General features: G+C 34.5%; 1 protein-coding gene across 1 annotated transcript in view; it reads left to right on the top strand.

Moving 5' to 3' along the window:
* The window catches only part of LOC100370454 (arf-GAP with SH3 domain, ANK repeat and PH domain-containing protein 2-like), a 95,638-nt gene that overhangs the window by 52,697 nt on the left and 15,205 nt on the right, over positions 1 to 27,736 (top strand). Inside the window, exons 2-12 of the mRNA XM_078008387.2 lie at positions 16,803 to 16,875; positions 16,999 to 17,147; positions 18,009 to 18,133; positions 18,469 to 18,544; positions 19,201 to 19,254; positions 20,340 to 20,425; positions 20,951 to 21,110; positions 21,387 to 21,651; positions 22,006 to 22,230; positions 26,778 to 26,911; positions 27,081 to 27,169. Coding sequence (XP_077864513.2) covers positions 16,803 to 16,875; positions 16,999 to 17,147; positions 18,009 to 18,133; positions 18,469 to 18,544; positions 19,201 to 19,254; positions 20,340 to 20,425; positions 20,951 to 21,110; positions 21,387 to 21,651; positions 22,006 to 22,230; positions 26,778 to 26,911; positions 27,081 to 27,169 — 1,436 coding nt within the window. The remainder of the gene's footprint in view (positions 1 to 16,802; positions 16,876 to 16,998; positions 17,148 to 18,008; positions 18,134 to 18,468; positions 18,545 to 19,200; positions 19,255 to 20,339; positions 20,426 to 20,950; positions 21,111 to 21,386; positions 21,652 to 22,005; positions 22,231 to 26,777; positions 26,912 to 27,080; positions 27,170 to 27,736) is intronic.

Here is a 27,736-nt window from a genome sequence, read left to right as displayed (position 1 = left end):
AAACTTTAGCGGTCATGTGACTTTTCCCGCCATTTTGTTTTTCCTAAAAACGGCAAAAAACACTTAAAAATCTTCTTCTTCAGAACTACCAAGCAGAATGCACTCATATGTAGTATTTAGCTTCTTTATATGAATCCCATTTATGTTTGAAAAAATGTTTACGATTGGTCACGTGGTTTGGCCACCATTTTGGATTTCTTCTAAACAGGAAGTAGTTTTTTACTCTGGCAACACTTGAGGGAGTATTTTCAATTTTGCTTCATGGCATCTGTGTATCAAGCCCTTTCAGAAACCTAAAAAAAATTTCAGATCAGTCACATGGTTTGGCCGCCATTTTGGATTTTAAGCAAAATTGACCAAAAGTTTGGGTATTTGTTTCTCAGAGACGATTCAACCAATCTACTAGACGTTTCTATATTTACCATGCCTGGCCTTAGCTGCATACGAGAAAAATAATATTACTTTGATCAGTCACGTGGTTTGGCCGCCATCTTGGATTTTGTGAAAATAGAAATTATGCAACTACATGTTTTGTATTAGTCTGATTTCTTTCAAATTTTGTATGTGCATTTGTGTCATCAGATGCATAATTTTGACCCAATAGCACACTGTTAGGCCTCGTGGCTGGGCACCCATGGGGTGGGGGCTTCTAACCTCATTAATATGCATAACTGTTATAACTCAAGCACTGTTGTAGTTAGGATGATGAATCCTGTGTTATTATGACAACCTTGAACAAGAGATTCGATTAAAATAACAAATGACCATATATGGTCATGTGAGCTCATTAATATGCATAACTGTCATATCTCAAACACTGTTGCAGTTAGGAAGTGGAATCCTGTGTTATTCTGACAACATTGAACAAAAGATTTGATTAAAATAACAGATGACCATATATAGTCACGTGAGCTCATTAATATGCGTAATCGTTATATCTCAAACACTGTTGCAGTTAGGAAGATGAATCCTGTGTCATTATGACAACAGTGAACAAGAGATTTGATTAAAATAACAGATAACCATATATGGTCATGTGAACTCATTAATATGCATAACCATTATATCTAAAACACTGTTGCAGTTAGGAAGATAAATCCTGTGTCATTATGACAACAATGAACAAGAGATTTGATTAAATTAACAGATAACCATATATGGTCATGTGAACTCATTAATATGCATAGCAGTCATATCTAAAACACTGTCGCAGTTAGGAAGATGAATCCTGTGTTATTATGACAACAGTGAACAAGAGATTTGATTAAAATAACAGATGACCATATATGGTCATGTGAACTCATTAATATGCATAACCATTATATCTTAAACACTGTTGCAGTTAGGAAGATGAATCCTGTGTTATTATGACAACAGTGAACAAGAAATTTGATTAAAATAACAGATGACCATATATGGTCATGTGAACTCATTAATATGCAAAGCAGTCATATCTAAAACACAGTTGCAGAGCAGGACATGTAACTCGTGTCACTATGAAGACATTGAATGAAAGATGTAACTGACATTAGAAATGGCTATATATGATTATGTAATCTCATTATTGTGCATAAGAACATGGCTCATTATATATCCTGAAAACCATATTTCAATAACCAAACGAGGTAAATACATGGTACCAACTTCATTTCGACCTCATGTTACTGATAATACAATCTACCTGCAGCTGATTGTCTGACATGTGACCTCATTAATCATGAAACAGAATCTTATCAGCTTGGGCCCCGGTGACGCCGCTTGCGGCTTTAATTAGGGGCCCAAGCCTGAAGGGCGAGGCCCCTATTCTTATTGTCCGGTTTTTTCTTTCTTCTTTCTTTCTTTCTTTCTTCCGTAACTTTTTTCGTCAAGCCGTTTGAGAAAACCGCTGAACGGAATGGTCTGATAATGCTCTATACTGATAGTCCCTAATGTGAACTGGTGCAACAAGCTTTCAGAATTTCGATTGGACAATTAGTTTTGCAGCCATATTGGATTGAAATAAAACCGGAAGTGGCTGTTTGACCACTTTCTGAGGGTCTAGGCGTCTAGATTTGTTCATGGTATATAGTACAATTCATGTGTAATAAATATCAGCAATAAAAACTTTAGCGGTCATGTGACTTTTCCCGCCATTTTGTTTTTCCTAAAAACGGCAAAAAACACTTAAAAATCTTCTTCTTCAGAACCACCAAGCAGAATGCTCTCATATGTGGTATTTAGCTTCTATATATGAATCCCATTTATGTTTGAAAAAATGTTTACGATTGGTCACGTGGTTTGGCCACCATTTTGGATTTCTTCTAAACAGGAAGTAGTTTTTTACTCTGGCAACACTTGAGGGAATATTTTCAATTTTGCATTATGGCATCTGTGTATCAAGCCCTTTCAGAAACCTAAACAAAATTTCAGATCAGTCACATGGTTTGGCCGCCATTTTGGATTTTAAGCAAAATTGACCAAAAGTTTGGGTATTTGTTTCTCAGAGACGATTCAACCAATCTACTACATGTTTTTATATTTACCATGCCTGGCCTTAGCTGCATACGAGAAAAATAATATTATTTTGATCAGTCACGTGGTTTGGCCGCCATCTTGGATTTTGTGAAAATAGAAATTATGCAACTACATGTTTTGTATTAGTCTGATTTCTTTCAAATTTTGTATGTGCATTTGTGTCATCAGATGCATCATTTTGCCCCAATAGCACACTGTTAGGCCACGTGGCTGGGCACCCATGGGGTGGGGGCTTCTAACCTCGTTAATATGCATAACTGTTATAACTCAAGCACTGTTGTAGTTAGGATGATGAATCCTGTGTTATTATGACAACCTTGAACAAGAGATTCGATTAAAATAACAAATGACCATATATGGTCATGTGAGCTCATTAATATGCATAACTGTCATATCGCAAACACTGTTGCAGTTAGGAAGTGGAATCCTGTGTTATTATGACAACAGTGAACAAGAGATTTGATTAAAATAAAAGATGACCATATATAGTCACGTGAGCTCATTAATATGCGTAATCATTATATCTCAAACACTGTTGCAGTTAGGAAGATGAATCCTGTGTCATTATGACAACAGTGAACAAGAGATTTGATTAAATAATAGATAACCATATATGGTCATGTGAACTCATTAATATGCATAGCAGTCATATCTAAAACACTGTCACAGTTAGGAAGATGAATTCTGTATTATTATGACAACAGTGAACAAGAGATTTGATTAAAATAACAGATGACCATATATGGTCATGTGAACTCATTAATAAGCATAACCATTATATCTTAAACACTGTTGCAGTTAGGAAGATGAATCCTGTGTTCTTATGACAACAGTGAACAAGAGATTTGATTAAAATAACAGATGACCATATATGGTCATGTGAACTCATTAATATGCATAGCAGTCATATCTGAAACACTGTCGCAGAGCAGGACATGTAACTAGTGTCATTATGAAGACATTGAATGAAAGATGTGTCCTGTGTCATTATGACAACAGTGAACAAGAGATTTGATTAAATAATAGATAACCATATATGGTCATGTGAACTCATTAATATGCATAGCAGTCATATCTAAAACACTGTCGCAGTTAGGAAGATGAATCCTGTGTTATTATGACAACAGTGAACAAGAGATTTGATTAACAGATGACCATATATGGTCATGTGAACTCATTAATATGCATAACCATTATATCTTAAACACTGTTGCAGTTAGGAAGATGAATCCTGTGTTCTTATGACAACAGTGAGCAAGAGATTTGATTAAAATAACAGATGACCATATATGGTCATGTGAACTCATTAATATGCATAGCAGTCATATCTAAAACACTGTCGCGGAGTTGGACATGTAACTAGTGTCATTATGAAGACATTGAATGAAAGATGTAACTGACATTAGAAATGGCTATATATGATTATGTAATCTCATTATTAAGAACATGGCTCATTATATATCCTGAAAACCATATTTCGATAACCAAACCAGGTAAATACATGGTACCAACTTCATTTCGACCTCATGTTACTGATAATTCAAGCTACCTGATTGTCTAACATGTGACCTCGTTAATTATGAAACAGAATCTTGTCAGCTTGGGCCCCGGTGACGCCGCTTGCGGCTTTAATTTATATTGGTTTTATTGTAATTTAATTATCCTATTTAATTTAAGTTGGCAAGAAATCTGGCAATGGTCTGAAATATAAGTAAAATCATGGATTTTAAAATAATCAAAATAATCAATAATATCACAAGACGACAAGGCGTAATCAACTGTGCTTACTCCATTGTAATGGTAACATGTTATGTTACCACTATAATCTCCTGGCATTCTGCCATTCAGTATCCTCATATCACAATTTTTGCAAAGGTCAATTAAAGCTTTACCGTATGCATTGACTGTAGTATCTTGATTGTTATGAACTGTTATTTTATTTGTGTAATTATTATCTGGTGAAAATGGTAATGGTAAAAATGTATCATCAAAATCAGCATAATCCTTTAACGTACCAGTTCTGCTGTTAAAGTCTCCTAGAATGACAATGTTACCAAACTGTGAGAATTTAGATATGTCCTTTTCTAAGTGTTCAAAAAAGTCAGGATTGCAGTGTTTTGAGTTCAGTGGGGGATTATAAACAAAACAGAGATAAGTATCCTTAAGTTGACCAAAAAAGTTCTTCTTTAGTTTAAGAATTTATCTTCAGAAGATGTATTTTCAATGATGTTCACTCCTTGTTTGATATCCTGCTTGATTAAGATTGTTAGTCCTCCACCTGTGTGATTGTTCCTTGTCATTGAGTAATTGTAATATCCAGGTATATTGAACGAAGATGCAGAGTGTTTGTCAAGCCAGGTTTCACCAAGACCAACAATGTCGTGACAATTAATGTCTTTAATGAAGTAATTTTCCTGAGTTTTCCTGGCTAAACTTTGTATGTACCAATAAGACAATGATAATGATCTCCGTTGTGAAATGTTAATATTCTTCCTAGTTTTCTGACAGCACATATTAATTCTAATTGGGGAAGTGTGGTCTATGACCGTACATTCCTGGCCAATGTGAAGGTGGTGAGTAGCCAAGGGACGATGTTAAAGGAAACTGCATGTGAAATGGAACTGGATCTATTGGTCTGTAGTGTTGTCATTGTCTCTTGGTCTGTACTGTTCCTCATTGTTTTTTGGTCTGTACTGTTCCTCATTGTCTCTTGGTCTGTGCACTTCCTTGGGTGTATCATAACTTCTGTTGTGACGATGTCTTGCATTGTTGTATCGGTGATTTGTTTTTTCTTGTCTGTTGACTCCAATCAGTGGCCCAATAGTGTCTTTGATGTTTATCACCAGCTCAGCTGTTCCACGTTTGTTTAAATGTACTGCATCAATCAAGTGAGTTTCAGAAGTAATATTGTTGTTGTTGATGAAATGTACATTATTTCCATTAATCTTCTTCAATCTACTGTTGAAATTGTCTATTATTTTGTTAGTAGCTACATCATTTTTTCTGTGAATAACCGATGATATGCTTATCTTGACTGTGGGGTTCTTTTCTCTGATAGTATCAATCAAGGTGGTGTATTCTTCCATACACTCATCAACTTTGTGTTTATCGGCCAAGTTGTTGGTGCCAACATGAATCACAATATTTTTAACCTCTTTTACAATAGATGCTTTTTGGATGTGTTTGATATTGCACTGCACTCCACCATACTCCCATATTCATTCAATGAACACATTTTGATAATTTTGTGAGTGTAAACGTCTATTATTGTTTTGTACACCGCATTATTGCAAATTGATTCCAATCAGTTTGGTATGTTTAAATTTTAATAGAAATATAGCTGTAGGTCCCACACCACATATCAACATGTGTAAAATACATTGTTTACACAAAATATAAACCTGCATTGATGATCACGGACAAATATTCTGCACATGTAATAACCGTAGCAAAAACATATGTTACAGATCACTATATTAATGACAATTCAATTGATTGTCTCTTTACATGTTCCATATGTCATGAGATCCTTAGAGATAAAATTACACACACCTATTAATTCATCTCATATTTTCTGTTAGAGTATTATGCTACTCTGAGTTTTTCACATGTATGCATAGTTAAGGGTATATATCAGTGAAAATATTTTGTGTAAAAGTCGGTCTGTTTTTTGAAAAAAATGGTAAAAATAATATTCACAAAATGTCAGTTTAGGAGTAGTTACAATAGACCACATTGACAACACATTTTCTTATTAAAACCCCACTAAAATATTGTCAAAAGTTATATAGATATTGAAATGTATCTTTGCTATAGCAAACTATGGTAAAATTCCCTAAAACATACAAAACATGCTATTTTTTCTCCATTTTTTATAAACTTTCTTCAAATTGGTCACCCCATATTTTCATTCTGTATTCTTCATCCTTGTAACATGATATATCAAATATGTGAAAATGAAGGAAATGACAATTATCACAGTTGTGTATTGTATTGCCTTAAATTGTAACTGTAAATGTTGACATTTGGTTTGACTGTTCCAAGTACATGGCTCCATCATCCTGTAGTGGCAAAGCAAGCCATGGATGGATGTTACCACATTTTGGTTGAGTAAAAAAAAAATTCCCTGACAAAGGTTTAAACTTTGATTCTGAGCTGTATAGTTGTATTACTGTATAGTGAATCCATTTGAATTTTCATCTTTTAATTCACTTACAATACACGCAGTACTAGTGGAGTGAAATACACATCCAATTTCAATTTATATTGGGTTGTTTTAATTGACTGTACATTACCAGTATCACTAACACCTCTCATTTCCTGTAGGTATTTTAAACACAACTACTGGATATTGTTATAATTAGAACACATATTTATCATCATTATATTACTCATACTGTTATGACCATGCATTCCAAAAATGTCTCTGTTTAGTATTCTATTGGTGTTTAAATCTTAAGTACATCTGTAGAATGCTAGGGAGTTGGACACATCTCAAGTACTTCTTATGAATACATTCCTGAGTACAATAACATTTATACGATAATGTGCTACCCAACACCACCATGAAAATGGGCATGTGAAAAAAACCTGCCTTTTCATCCAATTTTTGTAAATTATTTGACAATATTAGTACATGTATGGTTGTAAGACTGATTTACATACTGGTATATTGAGTTTATCTGTATAGAGGCACGTATGGTTGCCATGTGGTATGGATACATACATTATGTTTCTATCACCAAAGGGCATCTCGCCTCAACCAGTTGTGGGACTAGTCCACATTTTACATTGGGGTAATACAGTAGTAATTAAACATGTTCAGTCTGTGCTTGTAGTTTGTAGCTTTAACACATCACCTCCCATTCATTTTGACACTTCATGGGTGCTTTCAGCAGGGGTAGTGTCAAGTGCTACCGTACCTGTGTAGCACTTGCATTGACACTATTAATTATTGGTTGGTGTAAAATGAATAGATTATGCAAATTAGTTCATCTGGGTCAGAGTTCACAAGAAGAACATATGTGGTATATTTCAGTATTTGACATCACTGCATGTTTTGAATTTCACAACCACCACATTACTTACTGCCATTTATTTTCAACGACATTCAATTTTGGCATTTTAATGCTTTGAGCAATTTCACTGTGTTTTTAAGTTCACAAACTGGGCAAGGAACCAATGAGTTCTATTGCTATTTTACATATTCATATGGATTTAATTTAGCAGATTTTAATTATCGACAAAAATAGCAAAATTAAAAACCAGCAAATAATTAATGCTTTCACAATATATTAATTTATGAGCATGAGTTTTGACCAGGAGTTTGGTCCCCTATGACCATATAAGGATTATACAGAAATATAAAACATTTAAATTGCCTTTTCACTAGAAGTTCCAAAAAAGCGAGACAATTTGAGGTGCTTCTCTCGATCACCAACTTCTTAAGTATATGTATTTATGTCATTTTCTGATCAAAATAAATTACATATCTTGATTTTTGAAAAAAACAAACAACAGATGAATTTAATAGCATCCTTCACAATTAGATTTTATGCACCAAGTGAAATTTTGAAAAAAAATAACCAAATGCCCCTTTTGGTGCTTGTATGCTCTATGTTTAGATTGAGTTGTGTGAGACATAAAAATATAACACATGATAGATGATATGACCGCATGCTGTTACCATGTGACTATTGACATCACATCTCTGTAGGCGATGATAATTATAGTCCAGTAAAACACACAGCTGTGATATGAATACGCATAACCATATGTCATGTCAATGTAAAGTGCCAAACCATTCAAAATAATGAACTAAACTTGACTGGCTTTGATAAAATTAAATTGGAATAAAATTACACTCAACGGTACTTTTCAGCAGGGGTGACTACATGTACTCTAGATATTTAACTCTTATTCTGCCAGCCCAACATACTTAGATTACATTGACTTGATCAGACAAAGGTTAATTTAAAATTTAGTGTCTTTCATAATATATCTGCTCAACATTTTTTCTAAGTTGAACTTTTAATATCATTTCATGTCATAACCAAGTATAATTTTTCACATTCTGTTCTGAAATAAACTATAGATACTGAGACATTGAGTCATGTGACTAGTTAATTTCTGGCAATGCAGTTATTTCAATGACTTTCAATTTGATGAAATAAAAAAATGAGTTGTGGTTTTTCATTTTCATTTCATTTCTAGGGTTCATTTCAAGAGATATGAAAACCTACACAAATTTGACACTTTTTGATCTACTGATGTGGACAGCAGCAATTTTCATTTTGGCATTCATCAAATAATATGGGCGACATGTGTTGTCTACACACTACACTATCAAATCATCTGTTATTAATAATTAAGAGTGTTTTTGTAACCTTGACGATTCACTGTTTCCACATTTGCAGACTTGCTATAAATTATCATTGATTGGCTATATATATATTATATTAGATTACCATGATATGGTTCATTTCACTTTTCAGCACATAAACTCAGTGTGTATTCCATTGTGTCATGTGACCAGCACATGCACATTTCACATGTCTCACTGCTACAGTGATGTTGACACATGTGTAGGTGAACATATCTCAAAAATATAATTTAAGGAAATATTGAAAAATCATTCAACTCAACTTTATTAACCCTACATTATACACAACTGCACCAATTCTTAAGAGACAAAAAGAATATTGACACTAGTTATATAGACATTTATTTTAACCTTATTTGTTCTAGCATCTATTGCAGATATATTCACCTACCGTAAAATCTGTATTATAAGCCTGATAGAAGATGCACACTTTTTGAATAATTGAGAACCAAAAAGTCCTCATTTCTCTTATGTGTAGATGCTAACAGAAGCCACATCCCCTCTATTGCATTGTTCCATTTTAATAGAAGCTGCAGCTTCTAATACAGATTTTACAGTACTCACTTGACCTGGCATTTTCTTACCTTTTAATTTTTCATGAAATTAATTTAGGAAATGAATTTATAATTTTGTTCAAACAATGATGTGATTAATGATGTACATGTACATGTCTTCTCTCACAAAATATCATTTGTTTCATAATGTCTTTTTGATTAACACATTGGCTGCTAAAAGCCTCCATGGAGAGCTGATAAAAAATGGTATATAATGTGATTTGTTAAGGCTGTAGGTAATAGAAAATTATGTATATTTGGTTCAAAATAATAAAGAAATCATAAAAAAATACATAAAAATTTGCAATTTGTTGGGAAAAAGATGTCTTTGACTAAGGTTTAAACTTGATTCTAAGCATAATGAATAGAGATGTATTACTGTATACTAGTAGGGGAATCATTTGAATTTTCATATTTTAATACACTTTATATATGTACATGTAGTACTAGTGGAACTGCATACATATATCTATGTATTATATGTATATTAATGATGTAAATAGTGTGAATAATGATTTATTGTTGCGGAGTAGATTTTAATGATTACAAATAGACACAGAATACTGAGGAAGAAAAAAAGGAAGGAAGCTCTGTGAAGTGTGATATGAGACGCTTTCCTGTTTTTGATACATGAACGTGTCCCATCATTAATTCTAAAATCTTTGTAAAAATGTTATGTAATTCATACATAGAAACATTCTAGACTGAATGTTTGTGGAAATGCTCCTGGGTATAACTGTATAACTATTTCTCCAATTCCTAATGTAATTCTATTTTAGTTTAAGATAAAATTATGCTTTAATAGGGTTTGTTGCTTGTGAAAACAGTTGACGAGTATGTATGTATGTATGTATGTATTTGCATACGGACGTGTTTGAGCTGTGCTCCTGAAAAACACCGTTTTACTCCTCTTTGCAAGTTAAGTAGTTACTTTCTTGGTTTCGTAAGGCCTTATAAGTACTTTCTGTGCTTGACTTTTGTCTTATTTTGTTGCTAAGGCATAAATCTGCCGACTTTTCTTTGGTTTTGTTTTTTTGAGTTGTGTCGACTCGCCGGGCTGTCAAAACAAGATGGCCGCTGGCATGGCGAGCCAACGTGTCAACCCCTTTGCGGGTTTGACACGTAAACACGGGATTAAGTGTGAATCTATTGATGGTGTTAAAATTGAGTCTTATGTTCAAGCAGTCGCTGGTGTTATTGGGCCCGAAAAAGTAGTCGCCGCCTCACGGGCAAATGGAAGTGTTCTTATTTTTGTTGACTCGTTAAATTCAGTTGAAACAGTCTGTGTAAATGGTCTCAGTAACGTTGGTGTTTGTCAGATTTACGTTAAGCCACTTGTAAAACCAGCAACTAAAGTTGTTCTGTCTGGGGTTCCCCCTTTTATCTCTAATGGAAAGTGAACTAAAACGCTATGGCCGGGTTGTCAGTGCTATACGATGATCGCGTTGGGTTGTAGAAGCCCGGATTTGAAGCACGTCAAGTCTTTCCGGAGACAAGTGTATATGTTGTGCGACATTGACAGACTGGAGGGAATTATAAACGTTATGCACGAGCAAAGGTATTATCGTGTTTACTTGTCGACCGATGAAATTACATGTTACAAGTGTTTTAAAAAGGGCCATATACAGCGCAATTGCAGCGAGAATGCATCCACCCCACCAACAAATATTAGTACAGCAAACAATGTACTTGAAAATAATGTCATGACGGGTACTGATCAGAGCGATCAAAACACAAACAACTCAACTAAAATGATAACTGATATTGATGATACTGTTTTATTACCTTTACGAGAAATTAATACTTCGTTTAAAAAACCTGATGATAAACCTAAAATAAACGTTAATATTAAACCGACGACTTCTATTGAACATGAAAAAAAGGATAATAATAAACTTGAAACTGGCACGCGTACAGTGAATTCAAATGCTAATGAGACCGACCAAATTAACTTGACTCAAACTACACCTGCTCAAACAGACAGTGTTTCCACGGTTACGCATTCTCAAAGCGCACCTGTCGCCCCCACTCAGGTTTAGTCTGATTTAATTGAAATTAATATTAATGGTAAGGAGAGGGTACTAACCCCTGCCTCTACTTCCATGGCGTCTTTGTCATGCTCTCTTTCTTTTGAACCTGGGGAGCTAAAGGGCGTGTTGCCCTTTGACGTTTTTAATCGGAATCCACCAGATGGTGATACTGATGACATGGAGTCGGTGGCGTCCGGTTCATCAGACTTGTTGCAGTTTATGATAGATGATCTGCCCGAGGCAACTAAGAAGCTTCTTTCACACGATTCATTTGTAATATTTCTTGATGAGACCTACAACTCAAAGAGAATCGTTAAGGACGCAACTGAGTTTTGCCCTGACCTGCGACTACTCATCCGCTCTTTAAACCATCTACGTAAGGATACTTCAATGGCCAGTAGAGAAAAAATCCGTATCCAGCGCATGACGGCTAAACTCGGTCAAAAAAAAAAATATCCGGCACTGCAGATCATGACTGCACTATTGATATCAATGTACAACCTACTGACGCAATATTGAATACCAAGCGTGGACTTTCCACTAGACGTGGGAAGGCTTAAAATCGAGGTAAATAAACTGGTCTGTTTTCTATATGGTACAAATAAATACATATATAAATGGCTCGTTATTTCTTCATTGCGAGTATTTACCGTATTCTTGGTTGTTTATTTTTTCACTATCAATAATGGCTAACATATCAGATGTTACTTGGAATGTGCATGGGTGCAGGGACTCTTTTAAGAGGTACCAACTCTTTAACTTTCTCAAAATAAACCATTCTAGTGATTTTTATTTCCTCCAAGAGACGCACACTGTTTCTACTGATGAATCTACTTGGCAAGTAGTTTGGAGAGCACCTCACTTTTTCTCGCATGAAAATACTCACTCGTCCGGTGTGGCAATTCTTGTTATAAAACCAAATAAAAATATTAATGTTCTGAATGTCACTAGTGTTGTATCCGGCCGGTTACTTCACGTTCACGCCAATGTCGACGGCTCCCCTGTGCATCTGGTCAACGTTTATGCACCTACTAATGGGTTGGAGCGTTTAGAGTTTTTTAAAGTTTTTAAGCATTTTATGAATGGTCTCAATAATGATCCAGTAATTGCAGGTGGTGATTTCAACTGTACCACTAACCCCGAGGTTGACAGGGCGGGCACTACGGAACTGCACCCTGTGTCCGGCAAGTTTCTTTCCAACATGCTAATACGTTTCAAACTTGTCGATGCCTGGCGTCATTTTAATACACCGTTAAAGCAATATACTTGGGTGAGAAACGAGAGTAAATCTCGAATAGATACATTCTTTATCTCTAAGTCTCTTTCTTCCAGAATCAAACATGCATCCATAAAACCGCATTTGGATTTTTCAGATCACTGTATAGTTAAGTTATGTATCGCTTTCAACAGATTAATAATCGTAATCCTGTGTGGTGCTTTAATCTAAGTCTGTTGCATGACAAAGAATATTGTACAATTATACACGAATACTGGGTGTCGTGGCGTAAAGAGAAAACTCGCTTTACGTCCTTGCAAATGTGGTGGGACGTCGGGAAACTCAAAATAAAGGAACTGACTAAACAGTATACTGCTAAACTTAGTAATAATTACAAACAAATGAAGCACACACTATCTGCAGACATCGCACTCATTGAACAGCAAAATATGAACAATAACAGTCCAGCATTTAATAAATTGATTAAAGATAAAAAGACACTACTTGAAAATCTCGTTAAAACAGAAACCAAAGGTGCGGCTATTAGATCTCGTCATAAATTCCTAAACGAGAGCGACGCACCAACTTGTTTTTTCTTTGATATTGAGAAAAATAGAGGTAGTCGAAAGGTCATTACCCAACTACAGCGACCTGATGGTACTATCACTGAGACTCCAAATGAGATTCGCCATCTTGCGCATAGTTTATATTCTGATCTGTTCTCGCCAGATCCTGTCTCTGTTGAATGTCAAAACAAAATTCTGGAAGATCTTCCTTAACTTGACGATGATTTGAGAGATGACTGTGACTCTCCTTTGTCTTTTGACGAGCTTTCTTTGGCCGTCAAGCAACTGTCTAGTGGTAGGTCCTCGGGTATCGATGGATTACCCGGAGAATTTTACAAACATTTTTGGTCAGTCCTTGGTAATGATGTCTTTAAGGTTTTCCAAGCCTCGATCGAGGATGGCCAACTTCCTTTGTCTTGTCGCCGTGCTGTCATCACTCTCCTACCAAAGAAGGGTGACAACACATCACTTAAAAATTGGCGACCTGTAAGTCTCTTATGTGCTGATTACAAAATACTAAAGCACTCTCCATCAGATTGCGTTCAGTAATCGGTAATGTTGTACACACTGATCAATCATATTCTATTCCTGGTAGACATATTTTTGACAATATTAACCAGGTTCGTGACGTCATAACTCAAATACTAATAATATACCACTTGGTATTGTTTCTCTCGACCAGGAACATGCGTTTGATAGGGTACACCATGGATATCTTCTTAAAACACTTGAAGCCTTTGGTTTTGGCGACCAATTTGTTGAATACATTGTGCTAATCTACACAGGTACACAAATCCTTGTGCGAGTCAACAACAGTTTAACAAGTCCAGTTAATTTTTCACGTGGTATACGCCAAGGCTGTTCCCTTTCTGGGCAGTTATATTCAATAGCCATCGAGCCACTTCTTCATAAGATAAGAACTAAAAGTCAACTTCAAGGTGTTAATATACAAGGTTTGGGTAAAAATGTTAATCTCACTGCCTACGGTGACGATGTAAGCTTTTTCCTTACTCAAAATGGTGATTTCTCAAAACTACAGGAATGGCTAGATATTTACGAGGGTGCAAGCAACTCGCGCATAAACTATGCTAAATCTAAGGGATTATGGGCGGGCAGCTGGAAAACCCGAATTGACAACCCATTAAATATACAGTGGAACAATAAGGGACTTAAAGTCCTAGGTACATATCTTAGTAATAATGCGTCGTTCTTGGATAAAAACTGGGCAGACGTCACTGAAAAAGTTGAAGCCAAACTTGAATGGTGGAATAAGTATGCACCAGCTATGTCATACAGAGGGCGCATTTTGGTCGTCAATCAATTTGTTGCGTCTAAGTTTCTTCATAGACTTGTGTGTTTGAGTCCGCCTAGAGAGCAAATTGATTAGTTACAAAAGCTATTTTTAAAATTTGTTTGGCAGGGCCATCATTGGGTCTCTGCAAACACTGTCTATCTACCGCCATGTGAGGGCGGGCAAGGGCTGATTCATTTACATACACGTATTGCATCTTTTCGGTTACAATATTTACAACATTATTTATACAGCAATTCAAATCACCCGTGTTATGCTTTTACTGATTATTTTCTACAACAACTTCATAACCTTAACTATGACAAGCAACTATTTGTTATTCACACTCCCATACCATTAACTGATATCCCTGTATTTTATTAGGAGCTTCTGAAAATTTGGTCAACACTTACGATAGTGAGGAAAAGTAGGCAATCAACAATTGATGACGTGTGTAATGAACCTTTGTTTTTTAACCCACTTATAATACACCATGTTGGTAATATTCCACTAAACATGTTGCATTTCCATCAAGCCGGGCTCACCAAAATCGGGAATCTGCTCGACAATAACCACAATTGCCTTCATGTTGACACGTTATATAGATTAGTGCCCATATATGCTAAACGCCTTCTTACTATGGCACTAGATGTAATAAAACGTGCGATACCACTAGAGTGGCATGGTATAATAAATAAGTCCAGTCATATAAATAAAACTGAGTCACGTGACACTAATTAATCCTTAGAATTAGTGTACCGGGATGACGGGAATGATATCCTGCTGAACTATCCCCTCTAGAAGATCGATAAGGGAGGAGAGCTGTATAAGTTTTTTGTACTTACCAATAAACTCTCTAAAGATAATGTTCTTTACGAAGCAGTTTGGTCGGATATTTTATCCTTGCCTGCTGATATTAAGCTAAACTTTCGTGACTGCTATATTGCGCCAGTCACTAAAAAAGACGGCGATTTGCAATGGCGCCTTTTACATGGCGCTTATCCAACTGGTGGTTTTTACTTGAAACCTAAAATCAGAAATTCAGATGCGTGCGTTTTCTGTGATGAAAAAGATGAATTGGTGCACATTTTTATCGAGTGTCCTCGACTGACAACACTTTTTACTACGTGCAACACCATAATCAGTACATTGTGTGACCAAGGTCCAGTCCCCCTATCCTGGTATATATTTGGTCCTCCAAGAAGGCGTGTCATTACCAATACACATCGCCTGCTTTGTTACCTACTGATTACGATGAAGGCATCAATTCATGTTACACGAATTGATAAGGTTAAAGATCTGGTATCACGAACTGATGTTCTGCAGTGCTTCAAAACACGGGTCAAGTTCAGAATATCAAATGAATTTAAGTACCATCTACTTATCCACACACTTGATGAATTTGAAGCACTTTTCTGCATCAACAATGCTGTTGCTATAGTTAATGGTCAGTCGTTGCAGTTCCCGGATTATTTGATATGAACAATCGATCAACACTGTTGTGCAACCAGGGGTATATCACACGGACTCCATATCGTTTTCTGGAACATTTTATATTATGTTTAATAATGTACCGTTATTTCATGACTTTGTTTTTATATCGTCTATTTTTGTATTGTATAATGCTTCAGAGTTTTAAATCATCGATAATTTGACATTTTTAATTGTAGAATATTGTAGTTTATTGACTTTGAAAATCGTTATTGCAAAGTTTTAATCGCTCGTTGGATTGTATACTGTGAACAAATTGTAATTATGAGACTGTAATTTGATTTTTTACTGAGAAATAAAATATAGAAATGTATGTATGTATGTATATTGTATAATGATGGTTTGATACCTATAGTTACAATAGCCCTATTCATTTATCTCTGAAGGATGTTCAGGAGGTTGAGTTAAATTAGGTGATATGTCTCCTCCATTTGTACATTATTTTGGGTTAATGCCATTAGAAAACGTAAATGAAAAAAAAAACAATTTGGGGTCACTGGACAATTTTTCAAAAATAAAGTCCAAAATGTCATGTTAAATGACAAAAATCTCTAAAAGAAGTGCATGTCACCTAGAATGTTTTACTCGTGTTCACCTAAGACATTGTACTAACAGTCAGCTGGGAGGTTTAACTATTGGTCACCTGGGATGTTTTACTTTTGGTCACCTGTTAACTATTTACTATTGGTCATTTTATTAATTCCTCAAACCATCAAAATATTATCTCAAGTTTTCTTTATTTTCATGTTTTATTTCAGACATTGGATGCAGATAGAAGTGCTATAAGTAAACTCAAGAAGTCAGTGAAATGCGTTTGTAATACTGGAAATGGTAAGTCCGCCTATTATTTCTTGGAACATATTTATTCAAAATCCTTAATTTTTATCTATTTTATAGCAACTATTTGTACACAAACTGAAATAATTTTTTACAAACTTATGGTATTTTTTTCAGAACATGTCAGCAATGAAGTATTATTTGCAGAGAACTTAGAAAAGCTAGGGACTCTAGCATTGACCAGAGATACTGAACCAGACATAGGTGCAGCATTCCTCAAGTTTTCAGTCGTAACAAAAGAATTGTCAGCTATTCTAAAAAATGTGGTAAGAAGTTTGAGATCAAATAAAATTTAAATTGGAACATGCATGCTCTGTGAACTTAACATGGCAAACAGGGAGTCAATGCAAAGCTACTTATAATACTGTGTCTGATTGGCTACCCTGGCAAGAGTCTGACCAATCAGAGAACAGCTTGTTTGTTGACAGGGTTTTTTTCAAATATCAAAATCTGCCTTGTGTATAAACTTGGATTCAACAGCAATCATGTATGACATTATATTTATTATGCTCAGTCTGTGAAAAATCTTGGTTCTTATCTATCAGATTATGTTAGTTTCAAATACGGATATAAAAATATTCTATAAAGTATTATTATTATACATCTGTCACCATAACGTCATAAGTTACAGCATGCCGTAATATTGCTGTATTTTATGGGGTACTTTAATCCTACCCTATTAGGAAATGCAAATTCCAAATATGGAATGATTACGCGCATAAGCGTTATCTAATAATAAAAACAAACATGGCTGCCACCAGGGTTTAACCGAACTCCTCACAAAGAAGTTTGCTGATTCTGTTCTAAACTTTTTGGATTTCGCCATTTCCATGATGTATCCTTGGAAGGAAAAGATGTATAATAATAAGACAGTACAGCATGAGTATCGACTGACGCACAGCGGATGTGATTTCAGTGACAGTTATGCTGGGGGTTGTTTAGTTATGCATATTTTTGTGATTATTTTAGTTGCTAATCCCAAATGAGGAAGTATATTTACATTGTCTACTCTTATCATTTATGGTCATATTCCTGACAAAAATGGCAAGATGTTTTACAGCTTGTTCTGTATCTGTATATGACCTGCATGTTGTTAATGATATATGGTATTGATTTTTGATTTGTAGATGCAGAATTTCAGTAACTGTGTTTTATTCCCGATGGATTCTCTCTTGAAAAATGATCTGAAGGGACAGAAAGGAGATTTGAAGAAACCATTTGACAAAGCATGGAAAGAGTATGAATCAAAATAGTAAGTACTGTTCAAGATCGGATAAGTTAAAGGGCTGTGAAATCATACATGTTATTAAAATCCCATATTAATGGTATTCCAGCTTAACCGTAAAATTAACTAATGTTGTTGATTGAATAAAACTGAACTTGCTTCCTAAATTTAGAACATATGTGAACAATAGACTATTCCGTTTATTTAGGCCAAATAATGTTGATGTTTCTGCTTTCAGCGCTGACACCATAAATTTTATAGTCATGACCACCATCCCTAGGGCAGGCAATGAATCATGATATTGTCTTTATAGTCGTATGTTATTGTTTTATTATTCACTGTATCTTTCTTTACCTCATTAGCACCAAAATTGAGAGAGAAAAAAGGCAGCTGGCAAAAGAAGTTGGGATGATCCGAGCTGAGTTATCAGGACCAGAGGTAATCTGGATGTGATTAGGAACCGTGTCGCATAAAGTAGAGGCAGATATAGAATGTTGACAGTCCCTCTGGCCTATTTTTTTTCAACTAAAATGTTTTAAACAATTGCTGCAATGCATTTGCAAAATTTCAAGCACAGGCTTATATACTCTATATATAACACTTGCCACTGTATAGAAATTCTCCTGTAGCGTAGATAGATTGTCGTCATGAAATTACTAACCAATCGCGAGTCACAGAGAGAAATGCAATATTTACTCATGACTTAAAATCCCACGATTCAATATTTCCATGCAGATGAGCTTCCCCTATACGCAAATTTCAGCAGATACAAATAGTTGAAAACATTGTTACAAGTACTATATTCCTTCATTGAGTGATTTATGTTTTTGATAAAGGAGAAGACAGTCATTTCAAATTTGAAAGATAGATTGTTATTTTACAAAGTTTACAGAGCATAGTATACATGTTTATCATGGTCATATTCTCACACATGATATCCAGTGTTTGTTGTGATATCAAAATTGTATTAAACCTACTTACAGATCTTGTTACAATCTTGTCAATGTTAAAAACCACTTAGTTCAGTTTTGTGTATGTCGGTAAATATTTATTATGTTTAGTAGTTCATCCTTGGTGCTTTATTATTATTTCAGATTGCTATGGAAATGGAGAAAGAAAGAAGAAGTTTTCAGTTGCAGGCTTGTGAGGTGAGATGTCACTGCAAATAGTACAATGTCCTCATTCAGCAAAACAAATTGTCATTAGTCAGCCTTAAAAGTTGGGAGGGATATTTCTCCCAACTTTCAATTATATTAAAACTTTAATAAGTTTTTACCATATTTGGAAGTCATTACTATATTTGGAAGAATTATTACTTTATTTTGAGGTGCTTATAATTTGTTACCTGCATAAAATGATTAAAGTGACAATAGCTGTGTTGTTGAAAATATTTTTGTTTAGGTATAATCACATAGAGATGACAAAATCTCACCAAAATATTGTTTAAGGCACAATTACATGTAACCCTACACAAGGCTATATCACATAAAATGCAATGTGAAAACTAACTGTCGACTTGTCATTGTTGAAATCAGTCCCGAGAGCCGTAGAAAATTGTGACGCATGATGCACACTATAATGGGAAATGACACATAAAATTATCAGTGAGAGGCCGTCAGAGAGAGGCTTAGCTGCTCAACATGGGGAGGTCTTTGACATGAACCATAAGGTTCACTTGACAAAACTGGATCAAAGTAGGTGGCGCCCTCTGGAGATCTGGACACAACCCTGCATCCATCTTTTTCACTTGCAAGTGATTTAATGTGCAACATCCTTATATAGCCTATATGATATGCTTACAGTGTCCACATTTTGGCAATGGCCATTACAAATTGACACTGATGACGTGGAAATGTTTTATTAAAAATACAAATCTGAGAGAAAAAAATTGATAGTTAATAACTATTGTTGCTTTAACCTTTTCACCCCCAGACTTTCTCATAAAAATTGTTCTTATATTCATCAATATTTCTTGTGAGGAACCCTAATTTTGAAGCCAACAGACAAAATTTTAGTCAATTTTCAGTTTTTACTCAAACAATTTGGCTATTTTTGTTCCAAACTTCTGAAGGAAATTACAGACTATGAAAATGACTATTTTGTGAATTTGGAATGAAAAAAAGGAACTGGTGGTGAAAAGGTTAAGCCAGGCATGTAATTGTAGACAATCTGGTATCACCTGGTGATATTTTCTTTGGTATTTTTGCTAAACTATATTTGTTTATTGTTTTAGTACCTAATCAAAATAAATGAAATCAAAGCCAAAAAAGGAGTAGATTTTTTGCAGCATTTAGTGGAATTTTGTCACTCACAAAACAAGTAAGTCTGATTTCATTCATTATATCACAAATGAATACAATAATATATATTTTTCTTGCACTGAAATTGGTATTTTAATAATTGTAAATTTTCCAGCAAAAATTTCTTTGTTTTGACTTATATTTTTGGTGATTTAAATTTCTAGTTGATGCATATTAAAACATTGCCTTCTGAAAGCTTTCATGGATAATTGATATATAAGATCTTGTTTATCTACATCTGGTTGTTGCCTAGATACAGTGGCCATTTTGTTTTGGTCATCCTCTTACATCATGATGTGTGTGAGATGTGGATAACATTGGCAGTGATGTCACATGACATTGGCAGTGATGTCACATGACATTGACAGTGATGTCACATGACATTAGCTGTGGTGTCACATGACATTGGCAGTGGTGTCACATGACATTGGCAGTGGTGTCACATGACATTTGCAGTGATGTCACATGACATTTGCAGTGATGTCACATGACATTGGCAGTGATGTGTCTCATAATTAAATATATGTTTACTGCACTTCTTCAGTTATTTCCAAGATGGGTTGAAAACTTTGGAACATTTCAAAAGTTACGTAGAAGAATTGACATCACAGTTACAACAAATCAAACAACAACAAGATGAAGAGAAAAAAGATCTGCTAGAACTAAGAAACACACTTCGAGGATCACTAGCATTAGAAAAAGAGGTTAGTGTCATCAAATATTTTACAATCTAATTGTTTAGTTTATATTCATATTTCCTGTATACTTTATCTTACTTCATGAAAAACAGCCATTTGCTCTGTTAATCCTAAAATACTAGTTTCTAGTTTAGAAAGGCAGTATCAATGCAACTTTCTTCACAACAAATTTCTTTTTAATTATGTTTTATATTTATTTTAATTTGTATACTATTATATCAATTCCATGAACAGCAAATCTTCACTTTTTGTAAATTTACTGAATTATGGTTTATTCTTCAGTCTACAGGTAACAATACTCAATACAACGTTCACCAGCAGCAAGGCAATAAAGCACATGGCAGTGAAAAACATGGTTACCTCTACAAACGAAGTGATGGTATTGTGAAAAAAAATCAGAAAAGAAAATGCTCGATAAAAAATGGCTACTTATCAATTGCACATTCCACTTCAGCAAAACCACCAGTGAAGTTGAATTTATTAACATGTCAAGTAAAGTTAGTTCCTGAAGATCAAGGAGGAAAGAAATGTTTTGACCTTATCACTCGTAAGTTTATAACATGTTCTACTTCAAAAAAGCTACAAACTTTGAATACTGTCAATATTCAGCATAAGAGATGAAAGCGACATGTGTAGAATACAGAGCAGCTTTATGGGGTCTAAGTTTGAAAGCTGAATATACCTTTATGTACCCACTGATATGCATGTATATCAGGGTATAATATTTTTCTCAGAAGATGCTTAGATCATACATGCTAAATGCAATAGATCACGTTGATCAGTTCAAGCATTCCTGAAACACAAAGGCTAGTTCTCAAAGGGTTAAGCAATCTATGAACAATGTATCCCATGGTCATGAATGGTACAAGAATAATTGAGCTTTTTGTGTCTTTTCTCCTAGGCAACAGAACGTATCATTTCTCTGCGGACACAGAGGAAGAGATAGAGGAATGGATGTCTGTGTTGAACAACAGTCGAGAACAAGCCTTGAGAATAGCTTTTGATGATGACACTCAACACAAACACTTGTCAGCAAGTAACAGTGTTATTGAGCTAAGTCAGAGTATAGTAAAGGAAATTAAACTTATGCCAGGAAATAATATCTGCTGTGACTGTAGCATGCCAGGTAAGAATTACAGCGTTCATATCACTGACATTATTAGTCCCCGTTCAGGCGCAGCCTGAAAAGGGGACTTTATAATTCAGGTTTTGTCTGTTTTCCGTCTCCAACATTTTCTCAGAAATTCTACAGCAGGTATCAGTGAAACTTGGCAGGTTGATGAACAAGTGTCTTCCGAGTATGCACGTAATTTTTTTTCCAGATCTGAAAATCCCAAGTGGGTCTTTTTCAAGATTTTTATCCAAAAATATCTCTCCCGGCAACATTGACAGAACGTCTGTGCATGCTCAGAATAAATTAATTACTGTAAAATACTTTATTTTTGCTTGCAACATTTTTTTGCTATTTTCGCTGAAGGAATGTTTCAGTTAAAATAAAATCCAGTGAATATTCCCTTTTTCCTATATTTTACAGTCAAACTTGTCAAAAATCAATGAAAATAAATTCAATACAAAAAACAACCAGAAAAAGTCTTTCCAGCTGAAATAAAATATTTTACAGTAGATTAAATCTGTGAGTAACGCTACAGCATGTGATTTCTCCATTGCGTGCAATTTATTATAGTACTGTTTATACATGTATTCTGTTCGGCTCAGTGGTCTCATTCACTAGTTACTAGAAGAACTAGTAACCTTATTTGATTTCAAGAAGGCGGCATAAGAGACGTGTTTGCAAAGGTAAGTTCTCCAGTTTCTACAAAATTGAATGGATTTTTGGGGTACGATTGGTGTACATTCCGTGACGTACGTACGGACGTGAATATTATGATGATTGCCAGCTTTATATTCTTGTGAAAAGCCAAAAAAGCAAACAATTGTCTCCAATCTACGAAACTAGTTTGTAAATTGTATACCCTGTCAAATCATTGTACACGGACGATTAATTCATGGGGACATAGTTTCAAGTAAATCGTTATCCGGTCTTTTGCTTGTGTCGCCATTTCCGAAATATCCACAACTCGGGGGGGGGGGGGGGGATGTCCCTGTGTCGATCAACTTATTCATTATATAATAGTAGGTTGCCTATGATTATATTCGTATTTTTATGTTGTGAGCATTAAACTGTTAGTTGTAATGAAGATTTTGCCGATCTCGTGCGATTCAACATGGCCGATGTGCAGTGACAACACGTGTATGGACGGTCGATCGAGTAGTCTGTAACGGACCATGAAATCGCCCGGCGTTTTTTCGGCCTTTTTTTTTTTTAGTTTTTTTTTTAATATTTTAGATACTTCATTCACTCCTGGCGCCTAAAAGAGTCTAATTTATATTTTACCGTAGTCATTGACACCTATTGTGAATAGCCCAAATGAGTAAGCTTCGTTTCGACAATGAGCTGTTATTTCTGCGAACAATGTTAAATTATTTTTTGAATGCTCAGTTTATATTTTGAAAACAACTAATTTTTTGATTAAAAAAAATCATTTTCCCCGGCAAAATCAAAGCATAAAGATCTTGCCAGAACATCGGTAAATCTACTACCGCGTTGCGTTCACCACGAGGTCACTGAACCGTCATTAACCGAAATTTAATACTCACTTGTATCATAAATAGTAGTACTGCACTTGCAAAATACTTAAAAAATACAATTTATAAAACCTAATTGTAATACGTATTTTTATTTGTTTGTAATTTTTGAAACTTTTGTTGTTTTCGTTTATTTGTGTTTGTTTTTTCTGATCTGTATCCTTACCATACAGCACCCACTGATGGTGCAGTTGTGTAATAAAGTTATTATTAACATATTTAAATGAACCACGTGTAAATGAGAACATGGCAGATATCGTATCTCTTCGAGCATTTACATTCAACAGAAATCATTCGTTTACGATGAAACTAAGTTGAATATTACTTCCAATTTATATAAAATTCAACGAATTAAATTTTTGTACGTTATTATAATCATTACTGAATAATAATCAACAATTGCAACACTTCGAAAACAAGTAAGTTATTCACTTGCGAAACACAGAATGACCAGATTGTGCAGATTGAGCAATGTATTCGTGTTTGTATTTATTCGAAACTTCTTTTAGAACATACTTTACTTTTCGTTATCAACAAGATTATAAAAAAATAATGCATGTTACAGTATGTGAATTTTTTGGGGGGATTCAATTCCAACATTTCGCGATGCCTATGAACCAAAGGCATTTCACTCTTCTCTGAGTGTGACACCTAAACCAGAGGTTTTATGGTGTATAAACTGGCACTAAATGACAAGTCTGTTGAACCTTATTCAAATTTATAAGTACATGTTATTATGCATTTCATTATGAAAACTGACTAAATTAAATGTGATCTTATTTTTGATTATGATTATGATTTATATCGGTAATGACGTTTTCATCCAATATTAATTGTGCAATTGTTAAAATGCCTACCTACACATATATTGTTTTTGTTTCTGTTGCCCTGAAATAGACATTTGTAAAACAAACAAAAAAATTAAAAAAATCATGCTTGATTAAAATTCGAAAAAAAAAGATGTAGTCATGTAGCCCCTTCCTGTTACCTGTTTTCAACTTCTTCCAAAGTAAAACTGCCGAAGCCTTGTAATTGCCATACAATCATCAACTGTGGGAAAACAGGTGTTATTGAAAATCTTTATTTTGTTGTCTGTGAATTAATATAATATTTGAAATGGTGTAATGGTGCAAAATATTCTCAAACAATCAGTCTTCTGATGACACTACACTGCGCATTTATGCACAGTCAGTATCCCAATGCGCGATCACAGCTTACTAAGTGATGATGGTGGTTGAAATGGAAAACTGAATACAAAAATCCAGTAATATCTCAAACGAATTTCTGTCTGCTGTGAATGTATGTTTCGTTGCATCAAATAAATAACCCAATTTTATGATAGAAGCTTGCAATCTTGTGCCATACAGGGTCAAGTGATTGAGCAATAACAAATGTGATTTTATGTATTAGGTCATTGAATGTATCCAAAAACATTGTACCAATGATCTGAAATTTCAGGAGTGCTCGCTGAAGGTTTATCAATCCTGCGTATTGTCTTGTTCTTTTTCAATCCTGCATTTCAGTTACTAGAACTCATACTAAAAAAATAGTTTCTGTTTTTTTTCTAATAATTCGGCCACTTTCAAAAACAAATATTTTTCCATGGTCGAAATGCAAGAAGAATACAAAACTACTGTGATTTCATAGCGATACCTGTAGGGCCATTGTCAATTAGTTCACCTGATCAACACAGGGATATACATAGGGCTGATATTGAATCACAGAGAGTAAAATCTTGTGATACTAATCTCTAGAACCACTCAGATTGGTACATATGTCTTATGAACCCACATGTGTATATCTTTAACAATACTCATTTTAAACTTTTTTTTTTTTACAGTGGTGATGTGAACTGAATTTTTTCTGGGTTCCTACAACATGGAGTGTCAGGGACTTTATTGAAATGTTGTACACAAATTTCATAAAATCCTGAATATATCTAGAAGTCAAAATTAAATGGTTTACAGTATTTTATACCCATTTATAATTGAAATGCAATAATATCACTGCACTAAAAAGACTTCAAACAATTATTGTTACTTCTCCATTGAAGGTTATGAGCAGACCAACCTTTACTTGCTCTGAAAACATAGCTTTTAAAATTGTTTAAATTAACAGATGTTGTTCTATGTACAATGAATACATTTTAAATAATAAACCTTACTGTTTTAATAACAAATTGTATTTGACAACATGAGAATAATTCTGATGCCCAGTGGTGATGTTGAAACAAACCCAGGTCCTGGTAATATACTAAGACCTGATTAACAAAGAAGTCATGTACATCAAGGTTCACTCAGATTTATGAATGCAGTTTCTTGAGCAAGTATACATGTATGACAAATAGTTTTGTTGCACTTGTGTACTCTGAGATTCTGAACATGGGTCAGTGGAAGTTTTTAGTTGTCAGTACAAAACTAGATCATCGGAAATCACTTTATGATGAGTTGTAACCACAAAGAGTACATATTTATTCACCTGTTTGCAGATGTTCCTTGTACAACTTTATAATCAAATAACGGGGACTGTGACATTTCATGTCTTGTTTATATTTAGCTTGATATCAGTAAGACCAACAAAATGATGATAAGCTTCAAGACTTAACTCTAAACATTAGTTATCACGATCTATAGCTTAATTATTTACATGTTTTTTTTTTGTGTTTCTTTACATCTCTCGATTACATATGTACTCCTTAACTACGTGATTTCTACATAATCCCCATATATGTGAAATCTCCGATGTGGTCCCTAATTATGTGATTTTTACATGTTTCCTTGGTGGTCCCTAATTACACGATTTCTACATATCTCTTACATAGTCCCCATATATATGTGATTTCCTCAAGTCTCCTAGGTGATTCCTAATTTTGTGATTTTTACATGTCTCCCGATTATGTGATTTCCACAAGTGTTCTAGATGGTCCTGATATATGTGATTTCCTCATTTCCCCTAGGTGGTCCCTAATTATGTGCTTTTCAGAAGTCTCCTAGGTGGTTCCTAATTATAATCGCCTTATTTTTACAGATCCTATGTGGTTGTCCACCAACCTTGGTGTGTTAGTTTGTATAGAATGTAGTGGTGGACATAGAGATATGGGTGTTCATATTTCAAGAGTGCAGTCTTTAGAATTAGATAAACCTGGAACAGCACAATTACTGGTGAGTTTTTGTTACATCCTTATTTGGTAGTTATATGCCCATATTTGTATATTATTTTCTGTATGTGCCTATATTAGTAATAGTATTTTCTGATTAACATTTCCCTAAATTCCAACAAGGACTGAGTTATTTCCAATGAATTGTTTATTTCTCTATATGATATTCACAGCTGGCAACAACTATAGGAAATAGTATGTTTAATGACATCATGGAAAAAACACTTGACTTGAATCAAAAACCGACACCAACCTCCTCAGTGTAAGTATATATACTTTGTTAGCTTCAATTTTTATATTTTTTTTACAAAATCCAAATTGTTGGTGATTATCTTAAAATCAAATATGTGACCCAATATTGCTTAATAATGACGCGTTCCAATATGGCTTAATAGTGATGTGATTCAATATGGCTTAATAATGTTATGATCCAATATGGCTTACAGCGAGCGCAAGATATTTACATACACCTAACTCCCGCACCCGGTAGGTAATTATATACATGTATATATACCGAGAGACTTTGCAACATCCCTAGACACTTTCCTAGACGCTCCAACGCAATAAAGTTACATACAAGCGTAAATGACGGTTAATCAAAAAAAAAGGACCAGCGTTTCAGTTGGCTTCAACTATTATAACGTGTAAGTGTCCAGTCAAACATTCATCAAACAATCACGTTTTACTCATTGTTGATATCGGACACTTTATTATTTCATGCATACATATGGTTGTTCATTCTATTTTGAACGTTTCGCGAAAATAATAAACCTAGTTGATACAAATACATAAACATATAATGAAATTACCCTTGTGAGAACAGTTTAGT

This window comes from Saccoglossus kowalevskii, chromosome 14 (assembly GCF_978046115.1).
Source record: "Saccoglossus kowalevskii chromosome 14, keSacKowa6.1, whole genome shotgun sequence".
Lineage (NCBI taxonomy): Eukaryota > Metazoa > Hemichordata > Enteropneusta > Harrimaniidae > Saccoglossus > Saccoglossus kowalevskii.
Note: the sequence above shows the minus strand (reverse complement) of the source record. Positions and strands in the feature narration are given on the sequence as shown.